General features: G+C 48.5%; 1 protein-coding gene across 1 annotated transcript in view; it reads right to left on the bottom strand.

Annotated features, from left to right (window-relative positions):
* The window catches only part of MMP17 (matrix metallopeptidase 17), a 46539-nt gene that overhangs the window by 10420 nt on the left and 20097 nt on the right, over positions 1-16022 (bottom strand). Inside the window, exons 2-9 of the mRNA XM_072350721.1 lie at positions 12154-12286; positions 10999-11125; positions 6668-6951; positions 5524-5700; positions 5310-5409; positions 4920-5002; positions 1916-2068; positions 259-516 (exon numbers count right to left, since the gene is read on the bottom strand). Coding sequence (XP_072206822.1) covers positions 259-516; positions 1916-2068; positions 4920-5002; positions 5310-5409; positions 5524-5700; positions 6668-6951; positions 10999-11125; positions 12154-12286 — 1315 coding nt within the window. The remainder of the gene's footprint in view (positions 1-258; positions 517-1915; positions 2069-4919; positions 5003-5309; positions 5410-5523; positions 5701-6667; positions 6952-10998; positions 11126-12153; positions 12287-16022) is intronic.

Genomic DNA, 16022 nt, shown 5'->3' with positions numbered 1-16022 from the left:
AGCAGGTATCGGGAGACAAGTCACTATAGGACAACATCAGCTGTGTTCTGCTAATGAAACCCAATTATGTGGCATCCGGGCGCTTTTGCTCCCTGCCTGCAATGACAGTGTTGCTCAGTGAGCAGAGGGAGCTGAGGCTCAGAGCCTGCCTCTCTGCAGCTTTTGGATGGGGGAAGTGCCAGCCCTCCTGGGACGTGGGGCTGTACCCCAGAGCATGGCTTTTTTTCCTGACTTTTTGGACCCATCCCGCAGACTCACCATCTGACCACCTCATAGCATCATCTAAAGGGCTCGGTATTCCCTTCCATGGAATGGTCTCTGAGGGGTACCCAGTGTCCATCCTCCGCTCGTGGTCATCATAGCGCCAGCAGAGGTTGTCCTTAAAGAAATAAGTCTTGTCATTGTGGGCCCAGGAGAAGGCGGCGTCGATCCCTCCTGGTGGCAGCCCGAAGTCTGAGATGGGCCGTGGGTATCCTTCCTCCACGTTGTTGTCCTTGAACACCCAGTACCTGTCCCCTGAGGAAAGGAGAGAAGCGTGGAGAATGATCACATCAGTTTCACAGCTGGGGCTGGCCTTCCCAGCAATCAGCTGGTACTTCATCACATATTGCCATGACAACCCTCTGCTGGGCTGTTGACACCAGAGGATGGGGTCGGAGGGGAGAAACCTGCTGGGACAGCTGCTGGGCTGCTCAGCTGGGGGTCCTGGGCCCACATCCCTCTCCCACTTTGCATCTTGCCATGGGGACAGGCACTCTGTCAGCATGAGGTCTCTGGGGACCTGATGCATCTGCAGCACCCTGGGAGACATCCAGCCTGCTTTAAAGGGCAGGCTTTTCCCTTCATTTTCTAGAAGACGTGAAGAAGCACTTAAACAGAGGGCTATGTATCAGCAGCAGAGACTCAAAAGCCAGGGTAATTTGTGTGCTTTGGTTTGTATCCAGGGATCGATGAAACGATGCTAGAGAGTGAGAATGAGGCAGTGTTTTATGGCTGGAGAGTAAACCTCTAGTTCCATCATCGCAGGCAGGATGAGGAGCAGCACTGAGGGCTGCGTGGGAGGGCAGGGGGGAAGAACAGGGGCACAGCCTGGATCCAGCAGGCAATGAGGGCTGGGGAAGGCATGGCCCTGCTGAGAAGTCTGATGAGGTGTCAGGGTCCCCTGGGGAAATGATTCCCTGGACATCGAGGTGGTGTGAGATCCTCTACTGAGCCCTGTGCCTACAGCCTGCCTCTGGTGATTCAGCACTTCTGAGATCAGTAATTCAGCCCTCCTTGCAGCCCAGCAGCAGACAAAATGCAATTTCCAGCACCAGCAACTCCACGGCCGCTACCTGCCTGCAGGGCCCTGCACTGGCACAGGAGGGATGTGCTGGGACAGTGGCACCGTGCAGCTTCAGCCATCACTGTGGCACACCTGGGATGCTCAGAGGATGTTGGGTTAGAACCCAAGAGCTAATCTCTCTCCTCCAGCTCTTGCAGGAGAAACTGGAGAGCTCTTTTTTTTAAAAAAAAGAGAGGATTATATCATTTGCGGTAAGAAAAAATAAAGAAGCAGAAATGCAATTAGCAAAATCAACCTCTTCAGATTCTCATTCCTGTCCCCTCTATGATTTCCTCTTAAAAAGACCAAAGGCAGGCTGTGTGAAGTGTGAGCAGGGGGTGTTTTATCCTTCTGTTTCGCTCTCAAAAAGCATAGATTTCCATTTCCATTTCCCCCATGTCCTGTAGGACACTGCCTGCCTTCCCCTGCTGCCTCCTGCCCCGGTGTGGGCAACACCTGGACCTGCACTGGGAGAAGGTTGGCACTGGGAGAAGGTGGGTACTGGGAGAAGGTGGGCCCTGGGGTCTCTGCAGGAGCAGAGCCATGCTGCAGGGCTGCATACTGGGGGCTTACACCATCGCTCGCTCTCACCTTTGAAGAACACAATCTTGTGGTCGCTGGTCCGCTCGTAGACGGCATCCACGCTGTCCAAGTTGAGGGGCAAGCCCCGCCAGAACCGGTGGATCTGGGCCGGCTGGAGGGAGACCAAGTGCTTATTGCGGGTCAGTCTCCAGAAGTACTTGCCTGGAGGGACAGAGGGTATTACTGACCCACCCAGTGCCCACCGCCATGCAGGACAGGCCGGCACCATGCCACGCATCAGCAGAAGGAAGTGAAGCGTGAGAGATGGAAGCCACAGGCTCTGCAGCAGCAGCTGCTGGCACGTTCTGTTCCTGGCAGCTCTTAGAAGAAAGCCCCTTTTTGGGGGGTTAAAACAACCTCCTGGGCGCTGTGCTGCCTGGGACTCAGCCTGGCTTTCTGCAGGGTGCTGATGGTGCTTTCTACCCAGAGAGCTCCACACACCAAGATCCCGATTGGAGCAAGATGTCTGAGAGTGAACCCTCAGCTCTGTCCCGTGTTTGTTATTGCCCATTAGAAATGACTGTGCGTTATTTACATCTGCTCTTGCATGGGTTCCCAAGGGAAACGAGCAACAGAAAGCAGAGATGCGCCTTCAGATTGGTATTCAGTGCATTCAGAGCTTTCTCCGGAGCTGGCAGATTGTGACACTGTCTTTCAAAACGTTATGGAAATTGGATCCCAGCCTAATAACGCAGGAGGCAAAACTCTAATGCTTAAACATCTGCAGAGAGGGGTTTTTATTATAATTATAAGGATTTATATCATATTCTTGTTCTTCTGCTCCAGTTTGCGTATTTGCTCTGACTGCGACCTACGAATGAATAATGCATTCAGACGTGGTAGGAACTGCCATAATTATAGATTCTTTTTAAGAACATTAAAAAGAAGAGTATTCAGATTTGGTGGCCATTGTACATCTATGGAAACGCTCGTAATTAAATAAAGATGATCTCTGCATCTCTAATTAGAGAGACGCTAGACAATGATGGATTTTCACTCTTTTCTTTTACTAAAAAGAAACCCATCTCAATGTAATTCCTTCTCTGGTTGGTGCATTTCTGAGCCTCCGAGGGCTGTGTGCTCATTGGCACAACAAGGGAAAGCCCAAGTGCTTTTGACTTGATTGCCCCATCCCAGCAGTGGGCTCAGCAGGGTGCAGCTGCCGCCACTGTGATGCACAGCGACACTCAGGGGCAGCCGTGCTCAGGGCATTGAAAACTATCTGGAGGAAAAAAAAAGATGAGAAAGGCAGCATTTGAGCTAGCAATGAATTCTTAATATGACGGCCCCGCTCTGCTCATGCTCGTGGCTTGTCACAGCCAAGCCTGCTAACCCGAGTGCTGCAGTTGGTTGGACAATATCAGCCAAAGCCAGGCACGGGGGAACGGCTGCCATCCGCATGCAGAAATACAATAAAGGAGAAACTCCCAAACCCCATGTTTGTTTAAAGAGCTTGATTTAAAACCACCCTCCAAGCTGGCAAACTGAGTAGGATTAAAGCCAAGTGCGAACTCCTGCCATCCCGAGTGTCTCGTTTTACATGGATGACGGGCTGAGGCAATTGCTTTCTTTAATACGAGGTGATTTTGATTCCAGCTGCGTACCACGCTCTCAGTACTTCAGATGCCTCTGGCAAGATAACTGCCTGCAAACACACACACAGGCCAAAGTTGTTCCAAAACTTCGCGAATTTGCAGTCAGGCACCGAAATCAAAGCAAACAGCATTGCAGTAGTATGGGGAGCCCACCACTGCCTTCAGTAGGGCAAGTCCAGAGGAGTTCGGGTTGTTGTATCTGATAGCATTCAGCAATGCTTCTCTCCAGCCAGGGAGCCAGCTCAGAACACAATGTCCATTGGAGGATGGAGCTCATCCCTGGGGCTCACCACAGTCCTGCCCAAGAGGAGATGTCCCCACTCCCTGCTGCTCAGCCGGGTGCTGACAGCAGGCTGAGCCCTTGGCTGCTGCTCTCCAGGGACAGTGTGCAGCTGGCACATGCTGACATTCTGCTCTTCCAATTTGCATTTTGGCCCACAATAAATATGTCCAAAAATAGCTGCCAAGATGGATTTTCTCTTTAGTTTTCCTTTTCCTTTTTTTTTTTTTTTTAATTTTTTTTTTTTAATCCCCTCTGCAAGACAGATATCCATTTATCCTGTATGCAAGTTCTTGTCTCTCATTTTCCTGTCTTCTCCATGGCTTCTGTACAAATACTTCAGGGGAACAGCCTCCATTTTGTGCTCCCTCAGACAACACCAAGTTCTCTGGAGCTCTGAAGGGTTACAGCCAGATGGATGCTGCTCTTGATCCCTGGAGACATGCTTCTGTGGCCCCCTGGGTGGCTTTGGGGTCACCAAGCAGTGGCTGGGAATGGAAAGCACTGCCCACTGGGCGCTTTTCAATCAAGATGAGAAAAAAGCCCATGGAGGTCAGAACAGATAGGCTCTGTGCAGCCGAGGAGGCAACGATGGGATCCTCATTGACAGCCGGGAACCCCAGGGACACACTGCTAGCAAGTGTTTGCTAACACTGAACCAGATGGTTCTGTAATTGTACGTGTGTCGTCTCTGAGTGATGCACAGCAAGTGGCTTCAAGGAAGATGAAGTGTGGGAGGAAAGGAAAATTGAAGGCATCCAAGTGAAAAGCAAGAGAGTTCTGCTCGTTCTGCCATCCTTGGTTCGACTCATGCTTTGGATCTGATGGTGCATATTGTGTGGACATGGAGCAGAGTGGGCAGTTTTCTTCTGCCAAGAGATGAGATTTGCACAGACACTGAAATGTGCTCATCAGCCATCCTTGGCCATTGAGGGCTGATGAAGAGTCTCAGAGCTTTTATTTGAGCTGGAAGAATTCAGCAGCACGTGAGCCACCTTCCTGGGTCTGCAGGTCCTGCTCTACAGTCTGCAAACTCAGAGCCAGCTTATCCTGATTGCATGCCCTGGACTGTCCAATACCACCTCTGCAATGTCATGTGAATGTCACCATAAGGCCATAGGCATGCTGGGTTACTTACCTTTGAAGAAGAAGGCTTCTCCCCTGATCTGGGCCACCGCATCAAAGTGAGTGTTGCATCTGTTGGGCACATCCCTCCGCAGCCTGCACAGAGATGGCCAGGTTGGTGAGCAAGGGCTGTGCCCCAGGTCCCCATCCTAAAGACCCCCTTCCCACCAGCCATACAGGGCTGAAGAAGATGCTGAGATGGGAAGAAGTAATTGTGCAGAGGTGTTTCCTCAACATCAGATCCTTCTACATCCCTGTTACTGTGTGAATATTCCACTGCTGATGCTCCCACTGCTGTTATCACCTCTGTGCAAGAGGGGAACTGAGGCACAGGGGCATGAAGTGACTTCCTCATGTCATTTGCAGGAACAGCAACAGCTGAAAAGAAATGAATTTGACTTACGGGATGGTGGAGCGGTTCTCAGGCAGCTCAGGAAGGAGAGGATGGTCCTCAGTTTTGCTCCCTTCAGGCTTGGCTGTGGGGGACACAGATTCTCTGACTCCTGTGTGTAATAACAAAGAAACAGTAGAGGGACACACATCCTCCACCACAGCCTCACTCACCCCAAAATACAGCTCAGAAACAGGCCATGGCTGGGCAAGGAACAAGGCCTTACCATAGAGCTGCCAGATTCGGACTTTATCCTCATAGGGCAGGTCATACTTCAGAGGGTCCCCCACTGGGCCCTGGTAGTAGGGCCTCATGATAGACTCTATGGCTGAGATGTGTGTCAAGCCAATGGCATGGCCAAACTCATGGACGGCAACTGCAAAGAGGTCCATCCCGTGAGCATCTGGAAATACATAATCAAACTCATTATGTGTGAAGAAGAAATATTTCTCCTGTTGGAAAAAGGAAGCTGAAACGTGACAGGAGACAGAAAGCCAGACATCAGTTCATAGTGTGAGTGCTCAGCCGTGCACATCAGAGAGAGTTTATTTAAAATGGCACCTCCCTGATGACTTTTTTCTCATTCTGAGCTTTCTCTCTCTCTCTTTCCAGGATGTCCTCATTTGCCACCCAACTCATAGTGCCTCACGTTGCACCCACACACAGATCCACCCTTCTAACAAAAGGCCTGCTCCTAGAGCTTAAGTTGCTCAGGTCAGATCTCGACAGGGCTTAATGTCCACTTCCAAACCTGCATCATTGCTGCCAAAACAAAGACCCACTCCCAGGAGCCATGTGGGGCCAACCCCAGTTGGTGCATCCCTACTACCTGACTCCAAATGGGCTGAGTCAAGCACACATGCAATTGCTGGTCCTTCCTGCACAGCAGCGTCCTGTGGAGCTACGCTGATGACTTTAAGTATGGTTCTGAGAATTCTGCTTTTTCCTTGATGACTATTATTAGCAGTGCCTGTAAACAGCCAGGGTGTTTATAACCTGTGCTGTTTTCCTCAGCACTGGGTGAGAACAAGACATATTCTTTCTGACATTTTAATGTCAAACAGACAAGCTGTTATTTTTGAATCACTGGGGAGAACAAAATGAATGAAAGATGAAGGTTGAAGACCTTCAAAACAGAGGGCAGCCTTCTCACCATCAGGTTCACCACTTTGTTCCTTGGGGGCACTGAACCTACTCCTCCACTTGAGTGCTTAACAGATAGTTGCAACCAGCAGGCACAAAATGGGCACCAATCAATAGCAGATAATATACATGCTAATGGAAGCTACAAGGCTTCAGTGCCTGCCTCTGCCCCATCTGTCTGCAATGCAGAGTCTGCTCTCGGCTGCAGAGCTCTCAGCCCAACCAACCTGATGACCGAAAGGTCCAGTATTCATCATCATCAAAATGAGTATCCCCTGCTGTGTGATGGTCTCCGGGGAAGAAAGCGTGTGCCACTGTGCCCCCAGGCCCGTCAAAGGGATAGCCATCATTGTGATCGGCCTTGGAGAAGTCAATCTGGATGTCGGCGTTGTTGCCTGCCACCTCGTGGAAGTTGAGCGGGGTGATGTCGCTCCAGACTTTCAAGGCATAATACATCAGGGCACGAACCGTGTCATGGCCCAGGTGGGACTCTTTGGGGAAGGTGCGAACCCTGAAAGAAAGATGGGAAGAAAGATGGTAGGAGAGGGATGCAAAAAACCTCCAAGGACCAACAGGAAGCGCATGCACAAGGAAACCCAGTTGGGATTTGCAGCCCCTGTTTATTTCCCAGTACGTCTGCTGAAGGTATGAAGCACACTCTGAAACCAGTACGTTGCCAGCAGTCTCTGAGACTGCAACTCATAACAAGGAGGAAGAAAGAATGCATTTTATGTAAATCTCATTCAAAACTCCTCCAACTTCTTGCCTGCAGGACACAGACTGATGGAGCACTGCGCTTGAGAAGCTCTTGCTTTGCTTCTTGGTGGAAAAGGCACTAATTAGCTGAGGCTTATTGCACTACTGTGCTCACCAGCACACCCTGACTTGGTTCCAGCTTTGCCTTGCCCTGGAAGAGAACCAGGTGGGAGCATCAGTGTGCTGGCATTTATCCTGCAGCAGAGCAATTCAAACCTCCCTTTTGTTCTGAGCTGGAATGGAAAAAGCCAGTGTTTCCTGCATAACCAAACCTGGAAAAAGAATCCCTAATATTGCTGATTGAATACAAAGGGTGAAAAGTCAAAGATGCAGCGAGGCGCGTTGGCTTCAGAAAGAGTATGTTTGGATCATCTCTCATTAACAATTTGGACAAAAATTAGCACATTTCAGGAAAACTTACTGTTGACCGAGTAATTATTGGTGAAAACCAATTCTGCTTGAAAATTTCTGGCCAGCTCTACCCTAGTAATAATGGGCACTTTATTTCTTGTGTACCAGCACACCAACCAAAGTGTTCATGAAATATTCATGGCCTGACAGATTTTAAAAGCTGAAGCAACAATTATGATCACCTCACTGCCCTCCTGCATAATATAGCTGGGAGGACATCGCTCAGTACGAGACCACTCCCTGGCCCCAGAATGCAGCAATGACCTGAACTAAACCTCTAGAGGTAATTACAGGTGTCAGAAAGGGATGTCACAGCACTCAGCTCTTCCTATGAGTAGTGATTTGGGTATTGGGAGGCACTGAAGTGAAGGGAATAGGAATGACTAATTGGCTGAGGTTGGATGCTCTTACTTTCATACATTTCCTTCAGATCTCATACCCATGGAGCTGCAGCCCAATGTGGGTATCACCTCCCAGCCTGGTCAAAGTTGCAAAAGAAGCATAAATTGGTCAGACCTCTGCTACCTCTATGCAAAGAGAGAAGTTCAGTAGCAAAGTAAACGTGTTTGCATACGTGTGGCACCACATGATCACAGGACCTCAAACAAAAGACGTATAGAATGGAGACAGAACAGTGCTAGACTAGAAAAGGCACTTTACAGGCAACTTTTTATGTATGGAAAAGACCATCTACGATCAAGTGGACAGCAGGTTCCCCCTAACACCACAGAACACAATCAGTATCGCCATGATTCAAAGTGTCGTTGTAAACCTCCACAATAGAAAAAGGGTTTCCCCATTTCCAGGTATTCCTTAACTAAGTATCTTCATCTTCTGAAAGAGTTCTCTGGACCTAAGCAAAGCCTTTGTTGCTTTTATATCCACTGAACAAGTAATTACACGCACAAAGCACACCCTGCTTGTCACAGGAATTAAGCCATCCCATCAGGGTGCCCAGGACTCAGGTCTTCTGGCATTATCTGTTCTTTCCCTCTCAAGCACTGCTCAACCTTCTGTAGCTGTAGAATAAGGACACAAAACCTGATCTCCCTGCTAATAGGACAGTGGATGAAAAGCCCAGTCTGAATAGACAAACATTATTAATATTCATTCCAATCTCTGACTCCAAAAACATTAGATTAAAGCAGAAACAGGATCAACACTTGCTCTGCTTCTTATAAAAGGTCTTGCACCCCTGAGCTGACCCATTTTTATTAGCATGCCACAGGTGTAAATGAACACCCCCCATCCTTTATTCATTACCACTGTGATTTTTCAAGAGAATCCCATCAGGGTTTTCAATTCAGCATCCGATTTGATTGCAGAAGCTCTGCTAATTGCTTGCAATGAGATTAGGAGAAAACTATTACACCAACAGGATGTTTGTTGGCATTACATTACACAGTTCTACCGAACAGGAGGCACATTTCCAGCACAATGCAGATGCACACAGGGATAAATACGCTCCCTCCCACCTTGATAATTATTATTATTTTTAGTAAATGGAGCTTTGGTACTCAGTGGAAAGCAGCATTCCTTCTCCTTGGATGTTAACCCCACTGAGACTCCCCTTAAAAAGCACCAGTCTCAGGTAAAAGTCTAATTTGAGTGATTGGAGAGAAACCTCTTCCCTCCAGATAGCCCCCAAGCCAGCAGGAAGGCACCAGCACGGTGGGGTGGGTGAGCTGGAGCAGCAGCCCCTTTGGAGAAGCAGCCCATTCCCTGCTGGGGCTGCAGGCTCCTGCTGGGGATGGCCCCAGCTGCTGTTGGTCATGTATTCCCTGGCTGCCCTTCTTCCTCCATCCCATCCCAAAGTGATTCGGGTCCAAACTGGCTGCTGCAGGGAACCAACCACAGTGGCCATTTTGATTTCTGGGTTTCTCTTTGGGTTTTATCCTCAGAAAGGCAAAAGCGAAAGAGTATTAGCGATGTATGAGAAATCAATTGCTGGTTAATGAAAGCACTCCTTCATGTTGTGCAGCCCTGATACTACATAGAACTAAAATAAATGCTGATCACTACCGAGCACCGCAGGCCATGGATTGCTTGATAAACCCACATCGATTTTTCTGAGGGGAAAGGAGGGGACAATTGATGGGGTCACAGCTGTGGTGCAGAGCTGGTGTTACCCATGGCACCCCAGTGTGACATGAGGGACGTCACAGGCATCACCTGCCTGTGCTTAGGGGTGAGAATTCTGAGCAACCTGCATGCCTGTAAGATGCTGTGTGCAGGGCAGTGCCTTCTTCACTGCTAAATGTGCCTGTCCTGAGAGCATCCTTCAGTACAGCTTTGCTGGAAGCTTTATCCCTGCCTCAAAGCTCTTCACGTTTTCTTCTTCACCTTTTAAATGCAAGGTGTAATACAGTCTGGGTTTGTTTGATTTTCTTTCTTTTTTTAAGAAACTTCAGTCAATATGTAAAATGTAAGCACGTAAAACTTTATGTCTCCATCGGCAGATTTTCATGGCAGTTTCAAAACAGCTATTTTAATCTCAAGTGTTGGGTGTAAATACCACGCTGGAGTTTCTACACAGCTATTGCCTTCTCTTGGCTTATACAGCCCTCAGCCATAAAATACAGCTCTTTCTTGACTGAGAGCCAAGATTCTGGGAAGGATGAAAGGAAAAAAAAAAGCAGAAATAAGTTTGTCAGGAGATGGACTTTTTATACCAGGCATATAACATCATCTCAAACCTAAGGGCTTGTTTTTATGGCAATGCACACAGCAGCCCCACTGCAGAGATGGGGGTTTCCTGGGGCTGTGTCCACCAGAAGAGCCCAACCCCTGGAATGGCCACATTTATCAGCATTGACTGCCATGCTGGGATTTGTCGCTGTGCTGGGAGGTGGACTCGCTCCAGGCGCTACTTCAGGATCAAAGGGAAGTTTATTATTAGTAAGGAGGCCTCGCCATGCCGTGCACGTGGGTTTGTAGGACCTCAGGGCATCCAGCTCTCCCCACTGGTTCTTGGGAGAGCACTCACAGCCATACCTGGGCTTCGAGGGTGGAAACATGGGTCCCAAAGAGCACAGGTCTAGGTGGGACAGGGAGAAGGAGTTATTCATCTTTCCAGACCCTCACCTGCAGCCTGGCTCCAGGGTCAGACCTCAACCTTTGTGTTTTGTGGGTCAGCAAACACTCACATTGCCCCTTGGCTTTAGGGGAAATATACTCTCCTGAGGCAATGACTAGAAGAAAGAGACAGATGCTTCCATTACACCAAAATTGCTCCCAAGGCTTGGACTCAGGTGATAAGACCAAGAGAAAAAGACATATTTGTGCCAAGCCAAGTCTGTGACAGCTGCTGGAGAGGGTGCAAAGCATCGGCGAGCTCATGAGAAATTGCACTGCAGTGCAGCAAAAAACTAGCAATGATTGGAGCTCCTACCTCCAGGACAGGTTCCTCTTGTTCCACTTGGTCACAGCCTGTGTGTGGCGCTTCCTCCTGGCTGCTGGGCCAGCCATGTCAGGCAGGGAGCAGCGAGGGGTCTTCATCAGCTCCAGCGTGGCCTCATCTGGTGGTGGAGAAAAGGGAAAAGATGGGTGTGACAGGAAAGCTGCAGCCATGGGGTGAAAAATGCCACAGCAGCCACCTCCACCAGCTGCTGGCAGTGACTGGAGCCATAACCCGAGCCCACCCACGAGTCCTGTTTCCAGCATCCTTTCCCATACAGCAAACATGGTTGCAACAGAAAGCACGGCCCTGCTCCTGGGCCTCCTGCAGCCTGCAAGAGGGCGGAGGAGAAATAATTGCGAGTGCTTAATTAGGAGCAGAGGGGAAAGTCTCAGTGCTGCTGAGATGGGGACGTGGGCAGCAGCTGCTCAAGTGGCACCGGCTGCTCCAAGGGCTGTTCATCTGCTCACTAATTGTCTCCTTGAACGGCGGCAGTGCAGTTGGCAGCGGGAGGTCATGGCCACGTCCGGGTGGCAACGTTTAGGGACAACGGCAGCCCGAGGGCAAACAGGGAACCATTCACCACTGGGATAAAGCTGGCTTTTTGCTGTCCTCAATAAGAGCATTGAGCGTGTAGCCCCACCACGCTGAGCAGCTCCCTCCAGGCATTGGGCTGTTTGGCCCCGGGCGGATGCGGTCATCCCCACTGGTGGCTGAGCCATCGTTCTCCCCTGAGCTGTGATCTGCTGGTGGGGAAACCAAATCGCTCTCTACTCAAATGCAGAAGTTCAATTGGTATTTTTGTTCCATTCAAATTGAGGCTGCAATTAAATCTTTGAACAGAACAACCTATCAGCCTTAGTTTCTCTGTCTCTTTTCTTTCCGAGCACATCAAGAGCTATTTTAAGCTATTTTAAGCACGACAGTAACCCCAAGGGTGTGTGGGTCTGGTGAAATAATTGCTTGCCTCAGGTTGCTGAAAGCACAAGGCAACAAAGCACCTGAGCCATGTAATTACTCTTCCAGCTGCAAACGGGGCCTTCTGTCAGCCACGTGTTGGTTCATGGGGACTATGCTGCTATGCATCATGGCAGCTCCCAGCCCCTCTCTTCCATCCCCTGTCCACCCACCCCCACGCCACCCACTGACCAAGAACCCCCGTTGCCTCCAGCCCCCCGAAGCGCTGCATGGCTGTGATGGCTTTGGTCAGCTCCTCCTGTGTCTGCAGCTGTCCTGTGACGGGATCCGGAGGAGGCAGATACCCAAATTTTGTCAGCCAGTCCTGTGACACAAGGAAAGGAGGATGAGAAAGGGCAAGGAGTGAAACACATACGTAGAGAGGGAAGTGTTGAAAGTCCTGCCCATTCTGCTTGGAAATGCCATTCCCATTTACACGTTTACAGCTGGCTTCCCTACTGAACAGCGTGGTTCTTGCTAACAAATGAAGATGTCACAACGGATCTGTACACATTGCTTAAGTAGTGGGACCTGGTGGCCTTCATGCATTCCTGTGCTGACATCTCATTTTCACACCTGTCTGCAGTGCATTCCCAGTAGTGGCAGCAGCAGGACCCTGCCCCACGGGGTCATCCTGTTGCCTTTTATTCACTGTCAGTACTCAGGGGAAACCTGATGCTGGGATGAGCAAGGAGAGGGGAGGAGAACATCCCTGTGGGAAAAGAATAAGGCCACCACTGCTCTGAAGTCCCCTCAGGGCAGCTCAGGGGCTGTGGTTAAAGGGCTTCCCCTTGAACTTCAGCAGGGTTTTGGTTGGAAAGAAGCTTAATCACGAAGCCTTAAAATTGGAGGCAAGTTGACTGGAAACAGAGATTCATGGAGATCAAAGAGAAAATTAACATCTACCCCATCCCAAAGCTGGAGCCTGAATCCTACTGAAGCCACAGGGATGTCCCCAGAGCCTGTCATTCACAACCTGAACCACAGTAGCACCCCGCAGCCCAGTGGTGTGGGTGAAGCAAAGAGTGCTGAAGCCCATGAGATACCCACATATTCAGCCAGCACTGCCTCTCACCATCACACCACCACAAATGCCTCGTTAAAATGCCACTGTTTGATAAGAATTTCTCTTTCAAGAGACAGCACGCTTTTATGAAGAACTTTCTCTTCCTCTTTTCAGCCTAGAACTGATAAAAATAAGACCATAAATCTCCTTCTTACAACTGCTTTTTAAATGCCTGGTCAATTATCCTCCTAAATCCTTCCTTGCCTTCCTACTTGCTGATACCTCCACCTCAGCTTAGGGATGGGCACAGAATAACACAACATGCCAAGAACACCATAAATGCCTGCCCTCTATTTTCTTTATCTGTATCAAAGAAACATTGATCCATTGAACCTCTTGAAGACTGATATTGATCTTGGCTTCCACCACGGTCGATACACCACAAATTTATGGTAGTTAGGTCAGTGCCAGGAGTCTGTATCTGCTTATCACTAACATTGGAGATTCTCATCTCAGCTTTGCCTACAAGTGCCATCCCAAATGCCACAGAGCCCCCAGCCCTGCTTTGGCACATCCTTGTAAGGCTCCCATAGCATTGAGCCCCCGCATCCCATGTTTGCTGGGGCAGAACATTTCTTTAGGGACAAAGCAGTTGGATTTGGAGATGAGAAAAAAAACAGCAGCAACTGTCCAGCTAATTATGTGTGCCCTGTGAAAGCCTCTCACAGCTTTTCTTGTCCTTAATGAGGACAAAAGCTAAACTCATGAACTTTCATAAATGGAAAGTATGAAAGCATCTTCCACTGAGAAAACTTCAGCATTTTCACTACTTATTTCAGCTTTTTTCTTTTCTTTTTTTTAACATTAAAAAGATCTTTTTTTTCCATCTCTCATTACCTCAAAATGTTTAATGAAGCAGTGATTTGAGCAGAATGCTAAAATTCTTTAAACATATTCCTTGCCTGAGTTGACACGATAAAAACTTCTTAAAAATGTGCTGAGTTGAACGAATCGACCTAATTCCATGAGAGAGAGCTTCAGCAACTCCGTGTTTTCAAGAGGGAAAAAAATTGCTACTCCAGAAGGTTCAGACTGAGGGAATAACTCTAGCTCCAAAGCAAGCTGGGATCAAGCAAGCAGCAGACACAGACATGGTGTCATCCCAGATGGAGATGGGTGCCTTATGGGGCAAGCGGTGCCCTGTGTGAGCATCCTACCTGCTGCAAAGTGACACAGCCCCTTCAAAAAGCAGCCTCAATGACACTGCAACAGCGTGTCTGTTTCCTCATGTCCTTGGCTAAATATAGGCAGAATCATCTCATCTGGGTCCCCCACGCTGCTGTGGCATAATGGGATAAAAGCATGATTCATGCTTAAAGTGGGGCATGCCTTTGTGCCCCATGGTTAGCAGAAGCTGAAAGTGTGGAATATATATATATATATAATTTTATTTTATTTTACTTTTCAGAAAGCACAGAATTGGGAAAACCACTCATAAAGTCCCTTATGCTCTGCAGACAAGACATGCTGCAGTTTCAGACTTCTTTGCTGCTCAGGCACTTTGAACCAAATGCCAGGCAGTGAGGCTGCTGTGGAAGCATCCAGGGATAAGAGCTCTCCAGGGCTGGAGAAAAATGCTGGCTCCAGCAGCAATGAAGTCTCAGTATCACTTATACAGAGCCAATTTTCATATTAAAATGGCAATTTCATTTCTTCCATACCTCCACTTCCTTTTTATCAGTACCCCTTTGTCCTAGAACCTACTTACCTGCTTCGTGTTGAAATAGATGTAGATTTTGTCCCTCTTTAATGGAAGATTTATGAGCTCTGTAAGTTTGCTTTTACAAATATTAATATTATATAAGCTGATGGGCTCGCTCAAGTGCCAGAGGCAAAAATAAAAAGGAAAAAGACACAATCAGCAAATTTTCTTCTAGAAGAGTTCTTCTCAAGGGTCATAGGTTGGTGTTGACAAGAAGACAGAAGAGTTCAGGATAGCGAGGAGAGCACAAACAGGATAAACAGCAAAATCAGGACATAGAAAAAACCTCTGCCCAAGCCAGTTGCACACTTCTGCTCTTGTGTTATGCTTCTAAAGCCCAGCCAAAAATGAATCAAGGCCTTGGAAGAGTGGGATGCAGCAACACTGCCCATGGGATGCTGCCAGCGTCACATTGCGCATGGGACGAAGAGCCAAACCAAAGTTAATGGCCCAGATCGCCAAAATAAAGCTACAACTCAAACATCCGGAACTAATTTCCAAATTACATTTTGCTCTATGTCTGCTGCTACTGTTAAATAGGTTGGAAGCATTAAAAAACAGCCCAGCAACTCAAAAATCACCACCACTGAAAGCTAGATTAAAGGCAAGTGACTTTTGTCCACTTTGGTTCTCCTTCTGTTTCCAATAGTTTACAGTATTCAAATTTTACAGTAATTTCCATGAGATCAACAACTGAAGGAACAGCACCCATTAATTAGAGCATCACATATGGTGCTGCAATACTCCAAGGAGCGTGCTCCTGTGATGCAACAGCCTCCGGGCCATGCAAAGCCAATAATTTTCTTCCAAAGGTTGACATGTACCTCTCTAATGAGCTATTGTATGCACGTAATCAACTGATTAATTCGTTAGGAGAAAAACTGCCGTTTGGATTAGAACCAGCATTCCGGTCACCGTCACCTTTGAACCACAGGAAGAGTTTCATTAGCTCATGCTGGAGGAGCTGGTTGCATCCAAACAGCTTTTTAATTGGCAGTGCACAGCGTTGAGGGTGGAAGTTAATGCAGCTGCTGCCTATGCCCTCTCCCTCCCGTCGCTTTAAAGGCTCGCTCAGGTTAACAACAGTGACACTGCAAAAGGCCATAGCCTCCATCTCCTGCAGAAAGCAGCACTTGCACGTTCATGAGATTGGACCATCTGGGTTTGGAAGCCAGCATCCCCCGGATGAGATGCTACACACTGTATTGGCGTCCCTTTGGTTGGACATATCCTGAACACCATCCCAGAAACCCAGAGGTAATCAAGGGATGCTGCGGAAGAAGATATAAATCC

The sequence above is a fragment of the Excalfactoria chinensis genome, chromosome 16, assembly GCF_039878825.1.
Source record: "Excalfactoria chinensis isolate bCotChi1 chromosome 16, bCotChi1.hap2, whole genome shotgun sequence".
Lineage (NCBI taxonomy): Eukaryota > Metazoa > Chordata > Aves > Galliformes > Phasianidae > Excalfactoria > Excalfactoria chinensis.
The sequence above is the reverse complement of the archived record's forward strand: the minus strand, read 5'-3'. Positions and strand labels throughout refer to the sequence as shown.